This window comes from Arachis hypogaea, chromosome 9, assembly GCF_003086295.3.
Source record: "Arachis hypogaea cultivar Tifrunner chromosome 9, arahy.Tifrunner.gnm2.J5K5, whole genome shotgun sequence".
Lineage (NCBI taxonomy): Eukaryota > Viridiplantae > Streptophyta > Magnoliopsida > Fabales > Fabaceae > Arachis > Arachis hypogaea.
Genome location: NC_092044.1, coordinates 112,518,882 through 112,542,305, shown reverse-complemented (window position 1 = coordinate 112,542,305; position 23,424 = coordinate 112,518,882). Strand labels below are relative to the sequence as shown.

At 40.2% G+C, this 23,424-nt stretch overlaps 2 protein-coding genes across 8 annotated transcripts; one reads left to right on the top strand and one right to left on the bottom strand.

Moving 5' to 3' along the window:
• The first annotated feature begins 17 nt into the window (after positions 1-17).
• LOC112711987 (probable splicing factor 3A subunit 1) lies at positions 18-4,073 on the top strand. Of its 6 annotated transcripts, none has more exons than XM_072203904.1 (6): positions 18-216; positions 467-2,730; positions 2,829-3,126; positions 3,303-3,507; positions 3,748-3,789; positions 3,897-4,073. In XM_072203904.1, exons 2-3 carry the CDS (start codon positions 550-552, stop codon positions 3,096-3,098), a joined length of 2,451 nt encoding a protein of 816 aa, XP_072060005.1. In that variant the 5' UTR covers positions 18-216; positions 467-549; the 3' UTR covers positions 3,099-3,126; positions 3,303-3,507; positions 3,748-3,789; positions 3,897-4,073. The 6 variants fall into 6 exon arrangements, with proteins under 6 accessions (XP_072060005.1, XP_072060003.1, XP_072060007.1 ...); XM_072203902.1 differs by having other exon boundaries at positions 3,727-3,789; XM_072203906.1 differs by lacking the exon at positions 3,303-3,507.
• A 12,589-nt stretch (positions 4,074-16,662) lies between these two features.
• Positions 16,663-22,236, bottom strand: LOC112711985 (uncharacterized). 2 transcript variants are annotated; one of them, XM_025764748.3, is made up of 10 exons: positions 22,061-22,236; positions 21,638-21,701; positions 20,938-21,498; positions 20,030-20,233; positions 19,747-19,911; positions 19,234-19,605; positions 19,052-19,131; positions 18,465-18,831; positions 17,639-17,851; positions 16,663-17,387 (listed from the first exon to the last, which is right to left on the bottom strand). In XM_025764748.3, exons 2-10 carry the CDS (start codon positions 21,671-21,673, stop codon positions 17,049-17,051), a joined length of 2,337 nt encoding a protein of 778 aa, XP_025620533.1. In that variant the 5' UTR covers positions 21,674-21,701; positions 22,061-22,236; the 3' UTR covers positions 16,663-17,048. The 2 variants fall into 2 exon arrangements, with proteins under 2 accessions (XP_025620533.1, XP_025620534.1); XM_025764749.3 differs by having other exon boundaries at positions 19,234-19,602.
• Between the last annotated feature and the right edge of the window lie 1,188 nt (positions 22,237-23,424).

Here is a 23,424-nt window from a genome sequence, read left to right as displayed (position 1 = left end):
AGTGAATTATTTTATGTTTTGGGAAGAAAATAAAAATAATAAAAAAACGAAATTAACAGAGGTTGGGCCTTAAAGCACTAGAAAGAGCAGCGGATACACCGACCCAGCCAGAAATGAGAGATAGATCATCGATCTATGCATAGAAAAGGGCATCCCTTTTCTCTCTCTCTCTTTCTCTCTCTCGGAATAGCTCTACAAGATCCCAGCCCCTTCAGTGTAAGCTCTTCCCTCGTTTTCTTCCTTCTAGGTTCCACTTCGTGCTCACCCACTTATCTAATTACTCTCCTGAATTCACTTTTCTTTATTAGCTTATTTACTTTCTGCTTCCTACAGAATCATGTTTTTTTTTAATAGGTTTCAAATACATCGAAATGAACCCTAGGCACGCGTGTGTTGTTCTTGTTAGTTTTGCGGCTTTCATTTCCTTTAGCTTTCGCTAGGTTAAAAATCTGTTTCTCATTTGCAGGGCTGCTTTGGTGCTTCCTTTTGATTTTGGTTTTGTGTGAATTCGCATAGAAAATATTTGAGCTTTCTAGGGGTTTTCACATCATGTTAGGTTCATTGCCGATACTGCCTCTCCCTGCTCCTCCTTCTGATGGAAATCTCGGTCCTCTACCTGAGTCTCAGCTCCCTCAGGACGATAGGGAGGAGGAGAACAAGTCGAATTCAGCTCCTGCTCCGCCGCCTGCAACGGTTGCTACCCATACTAGAACTATAGGAATTATACACCCCCCTCCTGATATTAGAACCATCGTTGATAAAACTTCCCAGTTTGTTGCCAAGAATGGTCCCGAATTTGAGAAGAGGATTATTGCAAATAACACTGGCAATGTCAAGTTCAATTTCCTCAACGCATCGGATCCCTATCATGCGTATTATCAACACCGTTTGGCTGAATTTCGTGCTCAGAATCAATCGTCTGGTGCGCAACCACCTTTGCAGCCTCCTGACTCGTCTGTTCCTGAATCTGCACCTTCTGCACCGGCCCCTGATAGCAATGGCACAGTGGCAGTTGAAAAGCCTGATATTTCTGCCCAGTTTAGACCTGTTAAGAAAGTGCTTGAACCCCCTGAAGCCGAGCAGTACACTGTTCGGCTTCCCGAAGGAATTACAGGTGAAGAGCTGGATATCATAAAGCTTACGGCACAATTTGTGGCTCGAAATGGGAAATCTTTTTTGACAGGATTAACTAGTAGGGAAGTTAATAACCCACAGTTCCATTTCTTGAAACCAACCCACAGCATGTTTACGTTCTTTACATCCCTTGCGGATGCATATTCAAAGGTTTTGATGCCTCCAAAGGGTTTGACAGAGAAGCTGAAGAAGAGTGTTCCTGACATGACAACTGTCCTTGAGAGGTGTGTGAATAGGCTAGAATGGGAGCGTTCACAAGAGCAAGCCAGGCAAAAAGCCGAGGATGAGATAGAGCAGGAAAGGATACAGATGGCTATGATTGATTGGCATGACTTTGTGGTGGTTGAAACAATAGACTTTGTTGATGATGAGGATGAAGAGTTGCCTCCTCCAATGACCATTGAAGAGGTTATTAGGAGAAGCAAGGTGTCAGCCGCAGAAGAAGATATTGTAGAGCCAGGAAAGGAGGTAGAAATGGAAATGGACGAGGAGGAGGCACAGCTTGTTGCAGAGGGCTTGGGAAAAGCTAGTTTAGAAGACAAGGATGATGAGAGAAATGAAGCCATGGTTACTGAAGAACCTGAGCCACCGATGAAAATTGTGAAGAACTGGAAGAGACCAGAGGAGAGGATTTCTGCAGAAAGAGATCCAACCAAGTTTGTTGTTTCTCCTATCACCGGTGAACTGATTCCTATTAGTGAAATGTCTGAACATATGAGAATTTCCCTTATTGATCCCAAGTACAAGGAACAGAAAGAAAGGATGTTTGCCAAAATTCGAGAGACAACTCTGGCCCAGGATGATGAAATTTCAAGAAACATTGTCGGACTTGCTAGAACCCGTCCTGATATCTTTGGTACAACAGAGGAAGAAGTTTCGAATGCGGTCAAGGCAGAGATTGAGAAGAAAAATGACGAGCAACCTAAGCAAGTTATATGGGATGGTCACACCGGTAGTATTGGCCGCACTGCAAATATAGCCTTGTCTCAGAATATGGGTGGTGAGGATCAAAATGATCCATCTAATAATGAAGCCAAGAACCTTCCTGGTCCTGCTGCACCTCCTCCTAGGCCTGGTATGCCTTCAATTCGGCCTCTTCCACCACCAGCTGGATTAGCATTGAATCATCTTCCCCGTTTTCCTCCCAATGTAGTCCAGTATTCTGCTCCAAACAGTGGTGGACTTTCTGTTCCTCCGCCTAGGCCACCAGTAATGTCCATGATGCAATCTAATCCTAACATTCGGCCAGCCCCACCTCCTCCTATGCCAATGTCTTCTGGGCAGCAGTCGGTTATGGCTGGTCAACCACCCCCAATGCCTCCATCAATTCCTATGAATAGCCAAGGAATTCCCATACCTCCACCTCCAGGATCTCAGTACACTCCTATACCTGTTCCCCGACCTTTTGTTCCTTTCTCTGTCCCACCATCAGGTATGCCTATGATGCATCCACCACCTATGCCTCAAGGAGTGCCACCACCGCCACCACCACCTGAAGAAGCTCCTCCCCCACTTCCAGAGGAACCAGAGCCAAAGAGGCAGAAGCTTGATGATTCTGCTCTGATTCCTGAAGATCAATTTCTGGCTCAACATCCGGTATTTTCCAGACAATCTTCATTTTTTACTCTTAATTTTTATTTACCATGTACCATCATTTCTATTTATGTCCTTCCTAACCGGTTTCGTCTTTGCAGGGACCTCTCCGGATCAGTGTGTCTGTTCCAAACCATGATGAAGGAAATCTTAAAGGACAAGTTCTGGAAATTACAGTGCAATCTCTGTCTGAAACTGTTGGCAGTCTGAAGGAAAAGATTGCAGGGGAGATACAACTCCCTGCTAACAAGCAGAAATTAAGCGGAAAGCCAGGCTTTCTCAAGGATAATATGTCTCTTGCCCATTACAATGTTGGTGGAGGAGAAATACTTACTCTCAGCTTAAGAGAGCGTGGTGGTAGAAAGAGATGAGCATACTAGTTGTTGTCATTTCAAGAAGGTTGTTGTAACCTTTACTCCCTCTTTGAGGAATATGGATCCTCATATTATTGATAGACTACATGTTGTTATCTTAGAATTTTATGTTGGATACATTATATTTGCTGTATTGTGAGGTTTTTTTTTTTTGAAGTTTTTATTGTTGTCTTAGAAACTGATGATAATTCTGGAATACAGATTTTGGCACCTTGGCGCAGGTCTCAAGGGGAATGGGAAGTAGTGGAGTTCCTTTATCTAACCTGCTCAAGCTAAACATTTTGCATCACTGATTATTGTTTACTCTTGCATTTCAGTTTATGTGGTTTTTTTGCAAGGTTACTGATTTATTTTTATATGAAGCTTCTTTGCGGTCGGGGACAGGATTCATTAGTGTTTACTTCTGGTGTGTCCTAGTATTCTAACACTTATCAGCGTGAAGATTTGTGTTTCTTGTTGTCCATTACTAGTGTGTAGTTTTTGTCACCATATCTTACTTTGACTAGTGCCACCTTTGGCTATAATCATGAGAATAGTTTTGTGTCGTTTTATAATCTAGTTAATTTCATGCAGTATTGGGATGGTTTTTTTTTTTCTTTTTGATTTGGGCGTTTTGTCATAACAGAAAATTCTACCTGGACTGTAGGAAGTGCTGTGCAGCTAGGCTGATATGTCTTAATGGGTTCAGGTAGGTAGAATGATCTACAATCTTCTCGGTGCGGTAATAATCCCTGCATTGAGTTTATTTTCAATATTAAATTCTGATGGCAATTTGTGCCTGCCAATGTATTGCAGAATGAAGATGGTTTGGTATTTTATAGCAAGGCTCTCGTTCATGTGTAATCAATCTTCCTGGCCTATGAATATTCAGGATTACTTGATGCCAAAACTTGATTAAGATTTATTTGGTAGTTATGTTAGAATATAATGAGTTCTTTAAAAGGGTTATATAAACTTCTTTTACTGTGTCCATTTATTTCTCGTCCATTGGTTTGAATCTTATCTTAATGACCCCTTGATTGGAGTCACATTGGGGTTGCTGTGTCCATTTATTTCTCGTCCATTGGTTTGAATCTTATCTTAATGACCCCTTGATTGGAGTCACATTGGGGTTGCTAAGTGCTAATATTTCTGATGGGTAGGCTTTTATTGGTGTTACTTATGCGTGATGATTATTGGTATTCTAAATTAAGTACTAATAATAGGAGTTCTCCATAGGTCTTCGTTATAGATTTTGTCTACCTTGTTTCTAGTCTATGGATAAAAGAGAAATATACAAAGCGGTTCACTTTATACATAAAAGAAAAGTTACATAAATATCGTCGTTTAATAAAGATACCGTCTGTTCGTACCCTGACCCAACGATAAAGGCCCAGGTTCAAATAAAAGGCCTAATCTGAAGGATTAAGCCTAGCTAAGTACCGACCTTCACATAAGAAGTCGGTATCAACCACGACTTGGTCTGAAGAAGTCGGATGTGAGATTAGCTGGCAGATAAATACTCATTCGAATGAGTAACCGCCCCTGAAATCTCTCTAACCACTTCATAAAGCCATATCTTAACCTCCCCAAGATAATGGGGGCGGTTAACACCCTAAAGATACGGCACTATTTCAACGGTGGTTATTGGCTCACCACTATAAATACACTGACACCCCTCAGGTATCTCTAAGCCTAATACTCTCTAGACCTGCTCACACTCTTGCTAACTTAGGCATCAGAGTGTCTTTGCAGGTACCGCCCCCATTCACCCACGTATACAAGTCGGAAGAAGGCTCCAGCGTGCAAACCAGCCCGGAGCTCACCATTCGTGGACGATTGGGCCATCCCACAGCATCTGTTCTATTAATCTCCGGTTACCCACCGTAACATTGGCGCCGTTGCCGGGGACCCGAGAGATCATCCATTGATGGCGGACAGATCCCACGAAGAAGGCCATGTGGAAACAGATTCCGAACAAGAGAATCTGGACATGAGTAATAACGATGCGGATCTAGCCCTACAACAGGAAGTTAATAATCAACATAGAGAAGGCACCTCCGGAGTGAAGAACCCGAAGGTAAATTCCTCCGATGGGCGCGAATCAGAAAAAGGCGGACCATCCCACGTAGCTGAACTAATGGGATTAGTCCACAGCCGCCTGGAACAATTAGAACAAGAGCGGGAGAAGCAAAAGGAAACGGAAAAGTACCTCAAAGAGGAGATGGAGCGGCGAAAAGAGTTAGAAAGAAAACTCTTACAGCTAGAATCTTCCCTCAAGAATCACAACTCCCGCGACGAACAAGAAGAACAACTCTTGGGCGGAGACGATCCTTTCAGCGAGGACATAATGAGGGCAAAAGTTCCGAGAAACTTCAAAAGCCCTGACATGGACCTCTACGATGGAACCACGGACCCAAAGCATCATCTAAGCAACTTTAAAAGTCGGATGTATCTAGCTGATGCTTCCGACGCTACTCGATGCAAAGCTTTCTCGACCACTTTGTCGAAAGCAGCAATGAAGTGGTTCGATAGCCTTCCCCCGAAATCGATCACTAGCTTTGAAGACCTCTCAAGGAAGTTTTTGATGAGGTTCTCAATTCAGAAAGACAAGGTAAAACATGCACCGAGCCTCTTGGGAATAAAACAGGAGGTCGAGGAGTCTTTACGAGCCTATATGGAAAGGTTCAACAAAGCATGTTTGGAGATCCAAGACCTGCCCACAGAGGCAGTCATAATGGGGCTAGTCAATGGGCTCAGAGAAGGTCCCTTCTCACAGTCCATATCTAAAAGGCACCCCGTTTCTCTAAGTGATGTACAAGAAAGGGCTGAAAAGTACATCAATATGGAAGAGAACGCCAAATTAAGGGACCTGAGCTGGCGACCTGGACCCCCTCCCTCAACTAAGGAGAGGGAAAGGGAAGCCAAGAAAAAGGAAGAACTCGGTCTCGAAAGGCCCAGAAAATATCACTCTTATACTCCTCTAAAAACTTCTATAGTGAACGTATACAGAGAGATTTGCCACACCGAAAGGCTGCCACCCCCTAGACCTATTAAAAATAAAAAAAGGGGGGAGTCGCAGCGATTATTGCGAGTACCATAAAATATATGGTCACTCCACTAACGACTGTTACGACCTTAAGAATGTGATAGAAAAGCTGGCTAGAGAAGGTCGGCTTGATAGATATCTCATGGAAAGGTCGGACAGTCACGGAAAGAGAAAGCGAGATGATATGGATAGAAGAGATCCACCACCACAAACCCCAGAGAGGCATATCCATATGATCTCAGGAGGATTTGCGGGAGGAGGACTCACCAAATCTTCTCACAAAAGGCATCTCAAAAGAGTCTATCAAGTCGGGGAAGAGTCACCCGACCTCCCCACTATTTCGTTCACAAAAGAAGATGGGCAAGGGATAACTCCCGGGCACGATGATCCCGTGGTGATAACTATGATCCTAGCCAATGCCCATCTCCACCGAACTCTCGTGGACCAATGAAGCTCGGCGGATATTCTCTTCAAACCTGCTTTCGACAAGCTAGGATTAGATGAGAAAGAATTGAGAGCCTACCCCGACACCCTATATGGATTAGGGAACACGCCAATAAAACCACTAGGATTTTTACCCCTTCACACCACTTTCGGGAAAGGGGAAAAATCAAAGACTCTGAGTATAGACTTCATAGTCATTGATGAAGGGTCAGCCTATAATGCCTTAATTGGCAGGACTACCCTTAATCGGCTCGGAACAGTGGTATCCACTCCCCACCTCTGCATGAAATTTCCGACCTCAGCGGGAATAGCAACGGTGAGAGGAGACCAAAAATTGGCGAGGAAATGCTACAATGAAAGCCTAAATCTGAGAGGAAAGGGCAAAGAAGTCCACACTATAGAGCTCGGTGGCACAAGGGCCAGAGAAGTGCTACGACCTCAACCGGGAGGAAAAACCGAGGAGATACAAGTCGGTGAGGAGGAAGGAAAAAACACTAACATAGGAGCCAACCTAGGGGAAACCCTAAAACAAGGGTTGGCTGAACTCCTAAGAGCTAATTCCGACCTCTTCGCATGGAAGGCTTCCGACATGCCCGGGATTGATCCCGAGCTCATGTCCCACAGGCTCTCGGTTTACTCAGGATCCCGACCGGTACAACAAAGAAAACGCAAGCTCGGCATGGAACGAGCCCTAATAGTAGAAGAGCAAGTACAGGCGCTCCTGGAAGCCGGCTTTATTAGAGAGGTCAAGTACCCAACATGGCTAGCCAATGTAGTGCTGGTCAAAAAACAGAATGGTAAATGGAGAATGTGCGTCGACTATACCGATTTGAATAAGGCATGTCCTAAGGACCCTTATCCCTTACCAAGTATTGATACCCTGGTGGACTCCAGCTCGGGGTACCAATACTTATCATTCATGGACGCCTACTCGGGATATAATCAAATCCCGATGTACGAACCCGACCAGGAGAAAACATCATTCATCACACCCAGAGCCAACTATTGCTACGTGGTCATGCCATTCGGATTGAAGAATGCAGGAGCCACATATCAAAGGTTGATGAATAAAGTGTTTTCTCCCCACCTAGGGAGCCTAATGGAAGTATACGTCGACGACATGCTAGTAAAAACCAAGGATAAAGTCGACCTCTTATCCGACCTCTCACAAGTCTTTGACACCATAAGGATGCACGGGATGAGACTAAATCCTGCAAAGTGCGCCTTCGCGGTTGAAGCAGGAAAATTTCTAGGATTTATGCTAACACAAAGAGGGATTGAGGCCAATCCCGATAAATGTAGAGCCGTCCTAGAAATGAAAAGTCCGACTTGTTTGAGAGAGGTCCAGCAGCTCAATGGCCGACTTGCAGCCCTCTCCAGATTTTTGGCAGGATCGGCAATAAAATCCCTTCCATTATTTTCCTTATTAAAGAAGGGATGCCCATTCGAATGGACTCCGGAATGCGAGGAGGCGTTCCAAGAGTTCAAAAGGTTTTTAAGCCAACCTCCTATCTTATCCCGACCAGTACCTGGAAAAGACCTCGTTCTGTACTTATCCGTAGCAAACAGGGCTGTCTCGTCAGCCCTGATAAAAGAAGACGAGGTCGGACAACACCCGGTCTACTTCATCAGTAAGGTCCTACAAGGCCCTGAACTAAGGTACCACAAACTAGAAAAGTTTGCCTACTCCTTAGTGATAGCCTCACGAAGGCTACGACCTTACTTTCAAGCGCACACAATTAGAGTCCGTACGAACCAACCCATGAAGCAAATCCTCCAAAAGACGGATGTTGCAGGGAGAATGGTTCAATGGGCAATAGAGCTTTCCGAATTCGATTTGAGATACGAAACTCGGACAGCAATTAAAGCCCAATGTCTCGCCGACTTCGTGGCAGAATATGCAGGGGATCAAGAGGACAAGCCGACTACATGGGAACTCTATGTAGACGGATCCTCCAACAAAACAGGAAGCGGTGCAGGCATAATATTAGTAGATGAAAGAGGAACCCAAATAGAGGTTTCCTTAAAATTTGAATTTCCGGCTTCAAATAATCAGGCAGAGTATGAAGCCTTGATAGCCGGACTAAAATTGGCAGAAGAAGTCGGTGCTACAAAAGTGATGATATATAGCGACTCACAAGTGGTGACCTCCCAAATAAGCGGAGAATATCAGGCAAAGGACCCTAACATGAAAAGGTACTTGAAAAAAACCTTGGAGCACCTTGGGCGCTTTGCAGAAACCGAGGTCAAACACATAACTCGGGAGCTAAATAGCAGAGCGGATGCCCTATCCAAGTTAGCAAGCACCAAACCGGGAGGAAACAACAGAAGCCTGATTCAAGAAACCCTCCAAGAGCCCTCGGTAACAAAAACAGAAGATAAACAAGAAGTACTTGAGGTAGTCGGTTTAAACCTCGGATGGATGAATCCCCTAGTCGAATACTTGAAATTCGACATCCTCCCTAAGGAGGAGAAAGAAGCTAAAAAGATCCAAAGGGAAGCACAAGATTACACTTTGGTGAGAAATGTCCTCTACAGAAGAGGGATATCAACATCATTGTTGAAGTGCGTACCGACCTCAAGAACCGCCGAGGTGCTGAAGGAAGTACATAGCGGGATCTGTGGAAATCATCTCGGAGCAAGATCACTAGCCAGAAAAGTGATCCGAGCCGGATTCTACTGGCCGACCTTGCAAAAAGATGCCACAGAATTTGTGAAAAAGTGTCAGCCGTGCCAGATGCATGCAAATTTCCACGTGGCTCCCCCAGAAGAGCTCATTAGTATCACTTCTCCATGGCCTTTTGCAAAATGGGGAATGGATTTGTTAGGTCCTTTTTCCCAAGCGCCAGGACAAGTCAAATACTTGATTGTGGGAATAGATTACTTCACAAAGTGGATAGAAGCAGAACCATTAGCTACTATCACCGCCCAAAGAAGTCGCAGATTCCTTTACAAAAATATCATCACAAGATATGGGATACCTTATTCCATTACCACGGATAATGGAACCCAATTCACCGACGCTACCTTCAGAAGCCTAGTAGCCAGCATGAAAATTAAACATCAGTTCACCTCGGTAGAACAGCCACAAGCCAATGGGCAAGCCGAGGCAGCCAACAAAGTCATACTGGCAGGATTAAAGAAGAGAATACAGGAAGCAAAGGGAGCTTGGGCTGAAGAGCTCCCTCAGGTGCTATGGGCTTATAGGACAACCCCCTAATCCGCCACAGGAGAAACACCTTTCCGACTAGTCTATGGTGTAGAAGCCATGATTCCGATAGAAATCAATGAGCAAAGCCCAAGGGTGATTCTCCACGATGAGGTCGAAAATGTGCGGGGACACAAAGAGGAGCTCGACTTGCTCCCCGAAATCCAAGAAGATGCTCAGATAAGAGAAGCAGCATTGAAACAAAGGATGACTACCAGGTACAACAAGAAAGTCATTCGAAGAACATTTGCCTCAGATGACTTGGTCCTAATCAGAAACGACATAGGAGTCAACAAATCAGGAGAAGGAAAGCTCGCCGCAAATTGGAAGGGACCATACAAAATCAAGGAAGTGCTAGGGAAGGGTTATTATAAAGTAACCGACCTGAACGGCACTGAGCTACCAAGGTCGTGGCATGCTTGTAATATGAAAAGGTACTACAGTTAAAAGCGAACTCTACTCCCTGATGTACTCTTTTCCCAACTTCATGATTTTTTCCCAAAAGGGTTTTTTCTGGAGAAGGGTTTTTAACGAGGCATCATAGTAGAGGCTAAGGGGAAATAGGCTATCAAGACCCTTAGTAGCAAGAAGGTACCTCCCCGATTAATAAAGATCTTTTTTATTTTTTCTCTTATAATATCCTTCTTTATTTTTCTAAGTATTTCTACGAAACGCGCCGACTTAAGCTCGACAAAACGTGAAAATCCCATGAACCGACCTAAATGGTCGTCAGGATAAAACGACGAGGTACAAGTCGGCGTAAAGAGGTGGTATAAGTTGATCGTGAAAAACTCGGGAACAATCCGACTCCTAAGTCGAAATGAGAACCCGAGTAAAACAAGCTCAGAAACATTCCGAGTAGACGAAAAACGCATCACAAAAATAACCTAAGTCATAAAAACTCATTAAAGCAAAGTTGAGTATAAAGGATAATAAAAAGAGATTGGAAAAACGGAGAAAAGTTTAAAGGCTGCACAAAAGCCCTTAAACGAAAAAACGATACAAGCCAACAAAAAGGTTTTCAGGAAAAGGGTTTTGAAATATCGAAATTAGAAAAGCATACACGCACAAGGTAACTTAGGACCCCTATCCAAAAAGGGGCATTTATTTTTCTACACCCTTATTCAAAAGGGCACTTGTCAGAAATATTTTGTTTACGGCCTTAAAAGGCCAAGAGAAATTGTTCACACAACCACCAAACAACACATAAATAAGTTTAAAAAAGGGGGGACTCACAAGCCGAGCCCCCATGTAGCCATGAAAAATAAAGTCATTTTTTCAGAGGAGTAGACGGATCACCACCACCAGAGTCAGGAGGAGCGCCACCGGAACCAGGAAGAGAAGCTGAAGAGGAAGTCGGAGGAATGACGGAAGAACTCGGAGCATCTTTGGGGCGAGGAGGAGACTCTATGATCCTCTGCCCCCGAGTCTTCAACTCGGATTCAGAAACAATTTTGGGGACAGGAGGATCTACAATGGCGCCGTCAAGGACAACTTTGTCAGGATGTAAAGGAGACAGATCCAAGTCAGGAGCAATAACTCTGACCTGCTCCAGAAAAATCCGCCAAGATTCCTCGGCGCCATCGGCAATGGAGTCCTCTAACTCCTCATACGCTTTCCGAGAATTAAACAGGTCAGTTTTCACCGACACAAGATCCTTGAATAAGCTCTGATAGCTAGCCTGTGCCGTCTTCCTCAATTCCGTCTCCATGTTACATTGGGCTTGCAAAGCTTTCCCTTTCTCCCGGAGGGTGTCTCTCTCCTCCTTTAACTTGGCGATTTCCTTCTTCAACTCTCCCTCCTGCTCTTGATATACACGGAGCCTCCCTTCCAGCTCCTCGACCCTCGAGGTCGCCCCTAAAGAGCTGAGAGGAGCCCTATCAAAAATATCTAAGAGCTTGCCGCAGACCCCCGCCGCCTTAAGGCTCTCCTCGACCATGGTGGTAAGGTGGCTCCGAACAGACATATCATCCATGCCAATACGGGCATAAGGATAGATATTCTTTCGGACGAAGGCAAGAGCATCCGCCTTAACCTCCCCAGAAGAGCCAGACTCTAAAAGCTTGCGCTTCTTGGGATCGGGAGAAGGTCGGATGACGGAGGACGGCTGAGAAGGAGTTGAAGAGGAAATCACCATAGGATTGGAAAGAGTTCCAACATTACGAGGAGGAGGAGAGATAACCCTGGCACCATCAGATCGAGCGCGAGACTTAGCTTTAGCCTCCTGGACCCTTTGAAAAGATTCTTGAGCGTTTGTCTTTGCCATTTCTGAAAAAGAAAACAACAAGCTAAAGGATCAAACAAAGTCGGAATATTAGGTTAACAAGTCGGGAATTCAGCATACTATAAAAAACTACCTAGCTGAGATTGGACAAAGGTCGGAGACCCTTGGAGAAATTTCTTAGTATCCAAATAGGGGGCCCTCCCCCACACTTCTCGGAGGAACCCCACGACGGCAGCCTCTACCTCATCCAGGTCATCTAAACTATATTTCTCGCAAGGGGAGGCCTCCAGCCAGTATAAAGGAAAGTGAGGAAAAGAGTTCTCATCCAAGAAAAAGGGATGGTGACCCTCTACAGCTTGCACTTTGAAGAAGAAATTTTTAAAATCATGAAAAGATTCATCAAAAAGGGTAAAAATCCTCCGACCTTGTATGGCTCGGAAGGAAACCCATTGTTGTTTATTATTCAGCCCATTAAAAGGCTTGGTCATATGAAAAAGATGGAAAAAGATTTTTAAAGAAGTCGGGAAATCCAGAGCATGGCTAATAAATTGGTAAATTTTCAAGAAACCACAGTAGTTGGGATGAAGCTGGGTAGGGGCAACGCGACAATGCTGCAAAACAGACATCTCAAAATTTGAAAAGGGCAGAAAGACGCCCAGTCGGGTGATCATGCACCCATACATAAAGAAGAAGTGGGGGGCCGTTTCATTGGCTCTCCCATGACAAACCCGGTCCTCTAAACCGGGAACAAGCAACTCGTATTTAGGCTCATCTTCCTCCGAAATACAGAGTCGATGATGGGTGCGAAGGTGAGTAATAAACTCCGCATCCACCAAAGGCTCCTCCCCCAGAACTGTAACGTCAACCCAATTTACGGAGGCCATTTTTCTCTCTCTAAAGGAAAATGAAGGAAACCTACAAAAGGAAAAAGAAAAAGAAAAAATCAAAAAGGTCTCTAGAGAAAAGAAAAGGAGCCGAGCAAAAATTTACAAAACTATCCCTCTACAAAATCAAGTCATACAAAGAAGAAGAAAGAAACTAACCTCTTTTTGAAAATAAAGAAGCAGAAGTCTCCGGAAGTATAGTACGTACAAACACAGCACGAACAAAGAAAGAGGAAGTTTGAAAGATTGCAGAAACGGAAAAAGGAAAGAGAGAGAAAGTACTTATAAACATGCTAAGGGGCATAATAGTAAAAGCGGAGCAGTCATTAATGAGATTGCACCGTTACCAAAGCCCTCAATGCTTCCCTAACGGACACGACGCTTGAATTGACGTAACTGTCAGAAACAAAGGGTCGCGAAAATCACGTCGGTTTATAGGACCCATGTTCTCTCCAAATAAGTCGGCTACGAACCCGAGTTAAATACTTGAACCCAAACTCTAAAGAGACTTTGGGCTCAAATAAGGGCACTGTTCGTACCCTGGCCCAACGATAAAGGCCCAGGTCCAAATAAAAGACCTAATCTGAAGGATTAAACCTAGCTAAGTACCGACCTTCACATAAGAAGTCGGTATCAACCACGACTTGGTCTGAAGAAGTCGGATGTGAGATTAGCTGGCAGATAAATACTCATTCGAATGAGTAACCGCCCCTGAAATCTCTCTAACCACTTCATAAAGCCATATCTTAACCTCCCCAAGATAATGGGGGCGGTTAACACCCTAAAGATACGGCACTACTTCAACGGTGGTTATTGGCTCACCACTATAAATACACTGACACCCCTCAGGTATCTCTAAGCCCAATACTCTCTAGACCTGCTCACACTCTTGCTAACTTAGGCATCGGAGTGTCTTTGCAGGTACCACCCCCCATTCACCCACGTATACAAGTCGGAAGAAGGCTCCTGCGTGCAAACCAACCCGGAGCTCACCATTCGTGGACGATTGGGCCATCCCACACCATCTGTTCTATTAATCTCCGGTTACCCACCGTAACACCATCGTACCAAGAATTTTTAAAATTTCATATCAATTCCTTTGAACTAGCTTGTATTAACTGGGTGACAGACGAAAATTTCAATTCCAAGTCTATTCTACTCCATTCCGATTACTTGGATTCCTTTGTTTCGTTGTGTGTTGATTAATGGTGGTGATCATGCATGCATAAATCATCAGGACAATATTAGTGATAGAAGTAATTTTGATTATTCTTAAATTGAAAATTTATTAAAATACAATTACACTCACCTTTCTAGTTGTTTGTCTAAGCCTCTTCTCCCTTGATTTACTGATATTTTAATTGGAATATAAAATATACTCTTTTTCTTTTGTTCTTCTACATATCAAATTGCCAGCACCACTTTTGAACCCATCTTGGAACTTAAGCAACCATCTCTCGGTTTCTTCTTTTACTAAGCCACTCGTCACGGCGAATGCGGATCGGATTAAATATAGCCAAAATTTTGATCGGATTCACACTAAAATTATCGAATTGGATTCAATATTTGCAATTTTTAATCTTATCGTCCACACATTTGTGAATTGAATATCGGATATATATGCAAAACACAAAAATATTTTAAAAAGTTCATTTTTATTTAAAAAAATTTAACAAAATTCTTTTTTTTACAATTTTAAATATATTATCATAAATAATAAAATTAAAATAATCTAATATATATGATAATTATTAGTTGAAATAAAACATAAAATTTTTTTACTTAATTATTTTTGCAAATATTCGAATACCTGCAAATATGTGAATACCTACATAAAAGTTAACCAAAACCCGATCCTATAAATATAGGAATTAGATCTATATCAACAATTTTCAAATCGAATTCGAATAAATACGACATATATACAAATCAGCCATAAATAAATATAACGAAAGGATATAGGAGGCGCATAGCGGCATAGACGCATTTTTTACATTTAAAATAAAAAGGAATGAATTAAGAAAAACAAATCTAAGAAAAAATTAAGGAGAAGCGAGCTTAATTTCACAAAATTTAAGCGTCCTCTCTCCATGAAATATTTTATATCTATAATTTGTTAATTTTAGATTTATTTTCGAAATTCTCATCTCTTATCCATCGGTCACTAATATACCCAAATTAAAAAATTTATTTAAGTTTTTTTATTTATAATAAATTTATAAAAATTTATTACCGAAGATTAAAATTTCACCCCCAAACAAACAAGAGATTGAGCGCATGTGAATAAAACGCGCAGATCATGATGATTTAGCAACAAGAAATAGATTTTGTTCAAGTTCAAAAAAAAAACAAAAAGATTTTGATCAGGTGCAATGTGAAACACGTGAATTGTTTCGACATAGGAGAAAGAGTAACGTAGAATAGAATAACCCCAAGAGAATACAGAAGGAACCGTTCTACCAGGAGTGATTGTGATCCAGTACATCTATTTGATCAAGGGAACACAGTAGAGATTCTGAGCGAGAGAGAGACTCAACTCAACTGTGATTCCCTTGATTAAAAGGATGGAATGAATCATTATACTCAAAGTCACAAACAACTAAACACAGTAGAAAGTAGAGAGTAGAAACTAGAGTGAAAGTGAATTGAACACTACTTGCTATGCATTTATATAGCCACAAAGTGGAGCCCTACTTTTTCTTCTTCTTGGGCCGGGCTGTTCAGCATCACAATCACAATAATCCCTCCAAATTTATTTTTCGTTGACCAAATTATGAATTTCATGTAATAAATACGAATGTTACTATCTTATTTACAAAAAACAATATCTTATTATCTTAAAAATTTAATTTTCGTGTACTGCTAGTGTTTACACAGATAATTAACAGTTATCACTTAACCACAAAAAAAAAATAATTTCAACTCTTCGAAGTTTCAAACAATCATCTAAACACATAAATGAATATGTAAAAATAGTATATCAAATTCTAGTTCATTGATCTTCTTTATATACATTTTAAGAATAAATAGTCAAATTAGTCCTGAAAGATTACTGATTCTTTAAATTGGTTTTCGAAATATTTTTTTCATCAAATTCGTCGTTTAAAGATTTTAAGTTTGTGATGTTAGTCCTTCCGCCACTTTCTTTGTTGATAGTGTCAAAATTTGCTAATAAGGTAGGTTAAATGACACCTCAACAGATACATAAAAATCTTAATTGACTATTAATATGATTAGTTTATGAAATTATATCAAACTAACTCCAAATTGAGACATTTCAATGCCTCAATTTCTTTCTTCAATTAGGTTTTGATTTGATCTAATTTTATAAAGTTATTATGTTAATAGTCAATTAGCACTTTTAGGTGTATGTTGGGTTTCACTTAACGTGCCATATTAGCAAATTTTGACACCATTAACAGAAAATAACAAAAAGAATAATATAACTAATTTAAAATCTTTAAAAGACAAATTTGATTAAAAAAATTCTTTCGAAGACCAATTTAAAAAATGAGTGATCTTTTAAGAATCGATTTGATCATTTACTCTATATTTTAATTTTAACTATGCTGTGGAAAATTTTTCTACAATCATTTTTTTATTAAAAAAAAAACCCTCCTAATTAAAGTCTTTCATTTGTTTTTAGAAAAAAAAAAGTGAAATTACTCTTCAATTTTTTGGTAGTTTTTTTAAAAACTTGGGTTAACATTCATTAAATTGTTAACCACTTAGAAACGGTTTGGTTTGCATGGTTATCCACGAAAACAGGAAAATACAGCTCCCAAGTAATCATTTCCCATTAGTCAGTCAAGCCTATTCACAAATCACAAGACCAGGATCAAAGAGTATTCCACTTTGGTTAAACATTCAAGCCGCACCTATAGAAATTAGAAAGATAATTGAAAAAAAGAGTTTAGACTTTTATATATTTCATTCATCTCTCTATGTATTAGCTTAAGCACTTTATTTCACATGCAGTTACACGAACTGTACAGAGAGATAGGTTGATTAATGTGATCGTGCAGGTATTGCTGAGAAGTTATCAGGGCAAACTCATACGAGTGCACCAAGAATTCCTTTCATCCTGTTGGATCATCATCATAAACTTGATTTGGAATTTGTTCCATCCAAAAATTGCAATTTGATACTCACATCATTGTTAAGATGTTTCTTGAAGCTGTTTCGTCCAGTCAAAAGGCTCCCACTCTTTAGAGAAGCTAGCAACTGCTTGCTTCTGTACATCCACCGCTTCATACCGTCGACGCCGATACATGTCTTCCTCGGCAGACTTCAGCATCCCTCTTATTACATTCAACCCAAGGTTGCTCTTGAACTGCTTCTCGTCATCAATAACATGGACAAAACCCTTGTTTAGTCCAAACTCAACATGGAAGTATGGGAAGTGCTTTGGAATCGAATTCCGCAGTCCCTTCTGGCTTGTGTCGATAAGTTTCTTAGCATTGTGCTGGCTCCATTCATCTTCAGCTTCATCAATTGCCTATGGTGAACACAATGTCAGGACAGATTCAACAATAATACAATATTCAATTTGACATGGCCCATGCAACCACACAAGATAATAAATCAAATCGATTTCAATAGATGCTGTGGAAGAATTATAATTATAATTATAATTATAATCTCTAAGAAAAACAAGGAAATTTTTTTCAAAAAAATTAATGAAGAAACCCAGATCATTTAACATTGAAAAGCATTGATTACAAATTAAGATGATGTTAGACATCTCACCTTTTTAAAGTACAAAGGAGCCTCTTTGGCAATATCTTGGGGTAACGGAATGCACTCGACCATACAATGTCGTCTTTGTTGTGCCAATCCCATCACGGTTTCAAGAAACACCACCTCCTTCTCTTGCTTTGCAAACATCATTATTAGGCATTTCTTGAAGTTTCGAATTTCAGTCCACACATTATCATCCACCGTCCTTGTAGCTGATTCATGCTGCAATATAAAAGGATAAGACAAAGTTGGAAATGTTTAGTAACAAAATAAAAGAAAAAAGCTCCTTATGGCACAAATCAACTAGCTCAAAAATATATGGACCTTCTTTAAATTCACATCAAATATATGATACTTAAATGTTAGGATTAATATAAGAATTAATCGTACCGAATTTGGATCCTCTAAAGTGAGAAAGTTGGTAAAGTGAAGAATTAATCACCATTGATTTTGTAATTTCCATGAAGTGTGTGCCCCACTATCTTATTTTAAGAGTGATTAACTCCTCACATTACCACTTTACCAACTTCCTCACTTTAGAAGGTCTTCATCCATCTGAACAAGTCACCATCCCAATTTCCAGAAGAATGCATCAAATACACTCCTCATTACTATGATCATTTCAACATTTCATTCACACCTTTTATTTAGGAATGGTTCTCATCCTAAAGGAAAATCTTCCAAGAGCTGAATCTTAGTAAAATATCGTCTCCATTATTTATTTTTTTATTATTATTTTCTGTAAAGTGATTGTGTCAAGTGAAATCCAAGGTAATACTGCTTTCAATTGGCCTAGCCTTTGAAAGGAACACGAACACTAGTAGAATAAGCTCACCTGAATGGGTAAAATGCAGCAATGGCCAGGTGCTACAGGCTGCCACTGTGGCAACATAAGATATGTGAAATTTGCAATTGATACCACCAAATGCATTGGCCGATTTGGATTTTCCAAACAAAAGAGGCAGCGCTCTTGCTGAGTCAAGAATCGATTTTCACGATTGTTTTTCTGAATAATCTTGTGATCATCATCACCTGCACGTGTCTTTCTACTCTTTTTGCTTGGACCATCATCATAGTCATATTCATCATCGGCCCGACTAGAAACCTTAAACTGCTTGTTCTGCATGATCTTGCGAGCAAGATGCATGTCAGCATCATCCTCTCCTTTTTTCTGTTGAGCATATACTTTTTGTGTAGCATATCTTGAATAAAATAAACACACAGTAAAGAAATCATAAGAAAATAATTAAAAAAAAAAATATATATATATACACACACACACAAGAACACACTAGCAGCCACATTCGTAGAAAGTTGCACAGAAAAATAAAGAAATGACAAATCCCCCCCCCCCCCGGCGGAAAAGGGAAGAGAGGGGGGGGGGGAGGGGGAGTATGTATGATTTCAAGATAGTAAAAATACCTGCTAGAATCCCCTTCAGATCTTGATCTAATTGTATGAGCTTGATTTCCCTGTTGTGTGTTCATAATCTTTGCTTCTTGCTGTCCACCAAAAGAGTACTAATTAAAAAACAATACAGTCAAAGTAATTCTGAAACTAGAAAGGCGTGCTCCCTTGACGATTAAATGACTTTATGGTCTCACCATTAGTTTCTCGGCTTCTTCGTGCTTTCCTTTCAAACGAAGTTGCATAGCCTTCGCTGCCAGCTGGTTTGCAGTCATCCCAGTCTTCACCACTTCACTGCTACTGCCAGGTGCATTTGCTTCAGATGAATCATTTACTGGCTCAACACCTTCTACAGCAGAACCATCAGAATTGCTACTCTTGTTGCTAACAAATTCACGCATAAAGCTTCCATCATTAGAAAATTTATTTAGGCTAGATGCCGCTGCAGAAATGAGTGCAGCTCCCTCAGCAGAATGTTGACTTTTTCGCTTTCCCCAAGATAAAGAATCTCGAACTTTAGGTGCTTTCATTTCACCATGCCGGACAGAAACATCCTTCAAGTAGTCCTGCTATTGTTATATTATAAAAATTCAGTGAAATGAAACGGAATATACTTCACGGTCTCAACAAAAGTGAGTTTGATATTATAATAAGTTTCTGAAGAAATAGTCATTGAACAAAGAAGAATACAATAGTTCTCTATTTGTTACCCTTTTATAATCCCTTCGGCTTTGCTTATCGGTATCTGATTTCTCTTCTGTTTCACCTCTTTGCCTACTTCTTATGGCACGTAGATGAGCACGAGCTGGGGCAGCTGCGTTTGATGCAACAGATGCAGTCAAGTCACCAAGAGAACCCCACCTCTCAGCTACAACCTGTGTGTATCCATATAGCAAAAAGCCAAAATTTTAAAAGATGGACTAGGATTTATTTTTCTAGCGTGTGTGAGTACAAAACAAATGAAAAATATCTGGAAAGTATGTAAAAAAAAACCTCCGGAAAGCTACGCCCTTCTCGAGCTGCTTGCTCTTGTGCACGCTTTAAAGCTTTAAGTCTCCAACTTGCTCCCCCATCCCCAACAAGGGAAGCAGATAAAAGTCGGTCTGCACCAACTTTAGTCCCATCACTTTCTTCTGGGTAGCCACTTCCATTATCCTTCAGATATGGATTCAACTCCTTAGGATTCACCTTAATTGGCTGAAGAAAAAAAAATATTCAGTCTTTTTAATCCTACAATAGCCATGAGAATAAAAGGAGCAGACAAGCTGCAAACAAAATGGAAATATTCTTCACCTATTCAAGTGTCAAAAGCAAAGTGAAATATTGGTCAATCATTATTCCTTCAAACAAAAGTATACAACAGTAGATGAGCCAAATAGGTTGTAGACACACAGCAAAATCAAATCATAGGTAAGAATCAGGAAATTTACTTTTGTGAATAATATTAGCAAATGTCAACATACTCGTTGTTCTCATTTAGAAAAGCCAAAAGGTCAGCAGGTACATTCTTACTGAACCCTGTTATCTGAAAGCTTTTTCAACATTTTTTTTAATACACTTTCTTTGCTTTCTTCATTTCAACTTGCTCTTCTCATATATTTATTTTCAGGAAAAGTTATACTGGGGTGATGAAATATAATAACGTGTTTTTCTTTGCTCGCATTTGTTGTTCATATTTAATGCTATTTAGTTTACCTTTTGCCTTCCCTTTTCATTTGTCCTTTTATTTTTATTCTTGTTATGGTATAGTAAAAAATGAGACCACCAAACTTTGTTTAATAAGACGAAATTCAAGTAAGCAACAAGATGTTAACAAACAACAAAAACTCAGAAGATAAATAAAAAACTGAACAGGAGAACGAGAAGCTAAAGGGCAAAAAATTATCGACACTGATTCATACCTCCTCAACAGGATCTTCCTCTGGCAATTTCTCCACTGTATCTGAAACTGTTGGTCCCTTACTCTCAGGCCTAAGCATCCAATCCAATCCCATTTCTTTTCTTGAAATTTCATTCTCACTTATAGAATCTGCTGCAATATTTGCAGCTTCACCTTTTACCTTGCTCTTTTTACTCCCGTGTTTTCTGTTTGTCTTTTGGTGCCTCCCCATTCGATCTTTGAAATCCTTACTAACATCGGAAGAGGATGATGAGCATTCCTCAGATGAATATCTTTTTTTCCCACTCCTTGATCTTGATCTTCGTTTTGACCTTTTACAAGAATCATCTGATGAACCATCATCCCTTTTCTTTTTTGCTTTCTTCGTGTTCTTCTTTTCATCTTGGTTGCTTTCATACTCTGATGAAGAACTTTCATCTGATGAATACCACTTCTTCCTAGAACCTTTCTTTATCTTTTCAAGTTCTTCATCATCAGAAGAGCTGTTCCTAGAACTCTTCCCTTTTCCCTTATTTTTTCTCCTCCTAATATCTGATTTAGAAACCAAGTCCTCATCTTGCATCTGTCAGACACATAATTAAGCCAAAAGAAATACAAACACAATCAGGCATGCCACACACCCCAGATGGAATCCGAGAAAATGGAAGAAATAGTGAAAATAACAACAAAGGCGCAATGATAGATAAGCAAACCCTACTTACCTGGTCACGAGGAATGAATTTCACCCCAGAAAGCATTTTCTAAATTGTTTGACTGTAGCAATCCCTGTATAAGAACAATGGTAAAAATTACAAAAACAATCAATTGCATAACACCAAACCAAAACAATTAAGCATGAAAAATAGTGTAGAACAGAAAAACTACATAAAAAGAGATACGCGATAGCTCCCAAAACTTACTGAGCTCGGAATCATCAAAGTTACAAATTGAAATATGAAAATTCTCAACCATACATCCAATCCAAGGGAATCACTCATAATTGACGAGCTTAGTGGTTCAAAACCAAACACAAAATCACGGAGTTGCACGAATGCTACCAAAGGAAAAAGGATAAAAAATAATTTGAAAAAAAAAAAACAGTAGTAGCAAGATGAAGGAACAATAGCAGGAGGGAGTTGACATACCTCTGCGAGATGTGCATCCACAGAAGATGGCTGCGAGGGGGAGAGCGCGGCGGTGCTGTAATTCAGACACCACTAGCTGGCGGGGGCGGAGACAGAAGGAAGAACCCAAGAAGGATGCGTCGCTCGTGGGTAGCACTTCTCAAACAAATTTTTTTTTTGGGTCAAAGATGGGACCATAGGCTGGCCCAGATCCGCAAAATAAATCCTACCCTCTACCCGACCCGGTTCACAAACTTGCTTTCGTTGATTGGATTGCTTTGTCCAAATGATATATCTTGGATCAGTCAGCCCATTGAATATTGTGAAATGTGGAATTTTTTGGACTGAAAATTAATTTACTTTCTTTGGGCTTTGGGGTGTTTGGCCCTTTTTTTGTAAAGCAATACAGACCAAAAACTCTATTTTGTCATTTGTGTGAAAAAAATTTCTTAGTACTACTTTTTTTTTATTAAGACAAAAGAAAGTTATACTCTGCATACCAAAATAAAAAAAATAAATAAATTTATACTCTATATGATTTTTGTCCCACAGTAAGAATTTAAATGCAACCTGGTAGTCATAATTGAGTAGGTGTCTCCTTTCAATTTTTGTCAGATTAGCAAATTAAATATGAGTTTAATTTTAGTGCATCCTTTTAAATAACTATTTACGCGCGGTCAATAAAAATAATTATTATTTTCTATGATGCTCGTGTTGTGTTATTAAATGCTCGTATAAAACTGATTTACAAATTCATTAAAAAAGTATTGTGCATTCAGACAATATCTTCAATGAACATATGAGAAATTGGTTAACTATACGATTATGCAATTATTATAGAAAAATATGACTCAATTTTAAGCCATAAAATTATAAATAAGTAGTTGTAAATGTTTCTAAAACACGAACATAATACATACAAATATTTATCGCAAGTAGTGCTATATATTTTGAATTCTTCTTGGATCATATTCACGCATAGTACTATCATTCATTCATTTAATGGCACCGCGCTAGCCACACTTATTCACACGTTTAATCATGCTCCTAATAACATTTGTGATTTGCGGAGGGAAGAACAGAACATACATTGATAGAACCACCCAGAAGGTTGCTCCATCTTATATACTATACTGTGCAGAAATATGTATATGTAATTGGATTGTGACACTTTGATAAATAATTGAGGCCACAACAAGAGACAGTGACAACAACAATCATATGTAGTTGAATGATTGCCATTCTGTGTTTTTGTGTCTGCATATAATGCACGGAGAGAGACGGACCCATCTCTAATCAATCATTTTTTCTTCAATAATAAGCAGAATAATATCATAATATATACATACATGGGACAAGTTACAACAAAAATCAACAATCATATT

What these genes read in the sequence shown, in the direction of transcription:
- LOC112711987 (XM_072203906.1), top strand. Translation starts at nt 550, where the DNA reads ATGTTAGGTTCATTGCCGATACTGCCTCTCCCTGCTCCTCCTTCTGAT. An exon ending in AATTTCTGGCTCAACATCCG is followed by an intron (nt 2,731 to 2,828) that starts GTATTTTCCAGA and finishes TCGTCTTTGCAG; the next exon opens with GGACCTCTCCGGATCAGTGT.
- LOC112711985 (XM_025764748.3), bottom strand. Translation starts at nt 21,673, where the DNA reads ATGCTTTCTGGGGTGAAATTCATTCCTCGTGACCAG. An exon ending in AGGAAGATCCTGTTGAGGAG is followed by an intron (nt 20,234 to 20,937) that starts GTATGAATCAGT and finishes TTTTTTCTTCAG; the next exon opens with CCAATTAAGGTGAATCCTAA. An exon ending in AAGAAGCCGAGAAACTAATG is followed by an intron (nt 19,132 to 19,233) that starts GTGAGACCATAA and finishes TTTGGTGGACAG; the next exon opens with CAAGAAGCAAAGATTATGAA.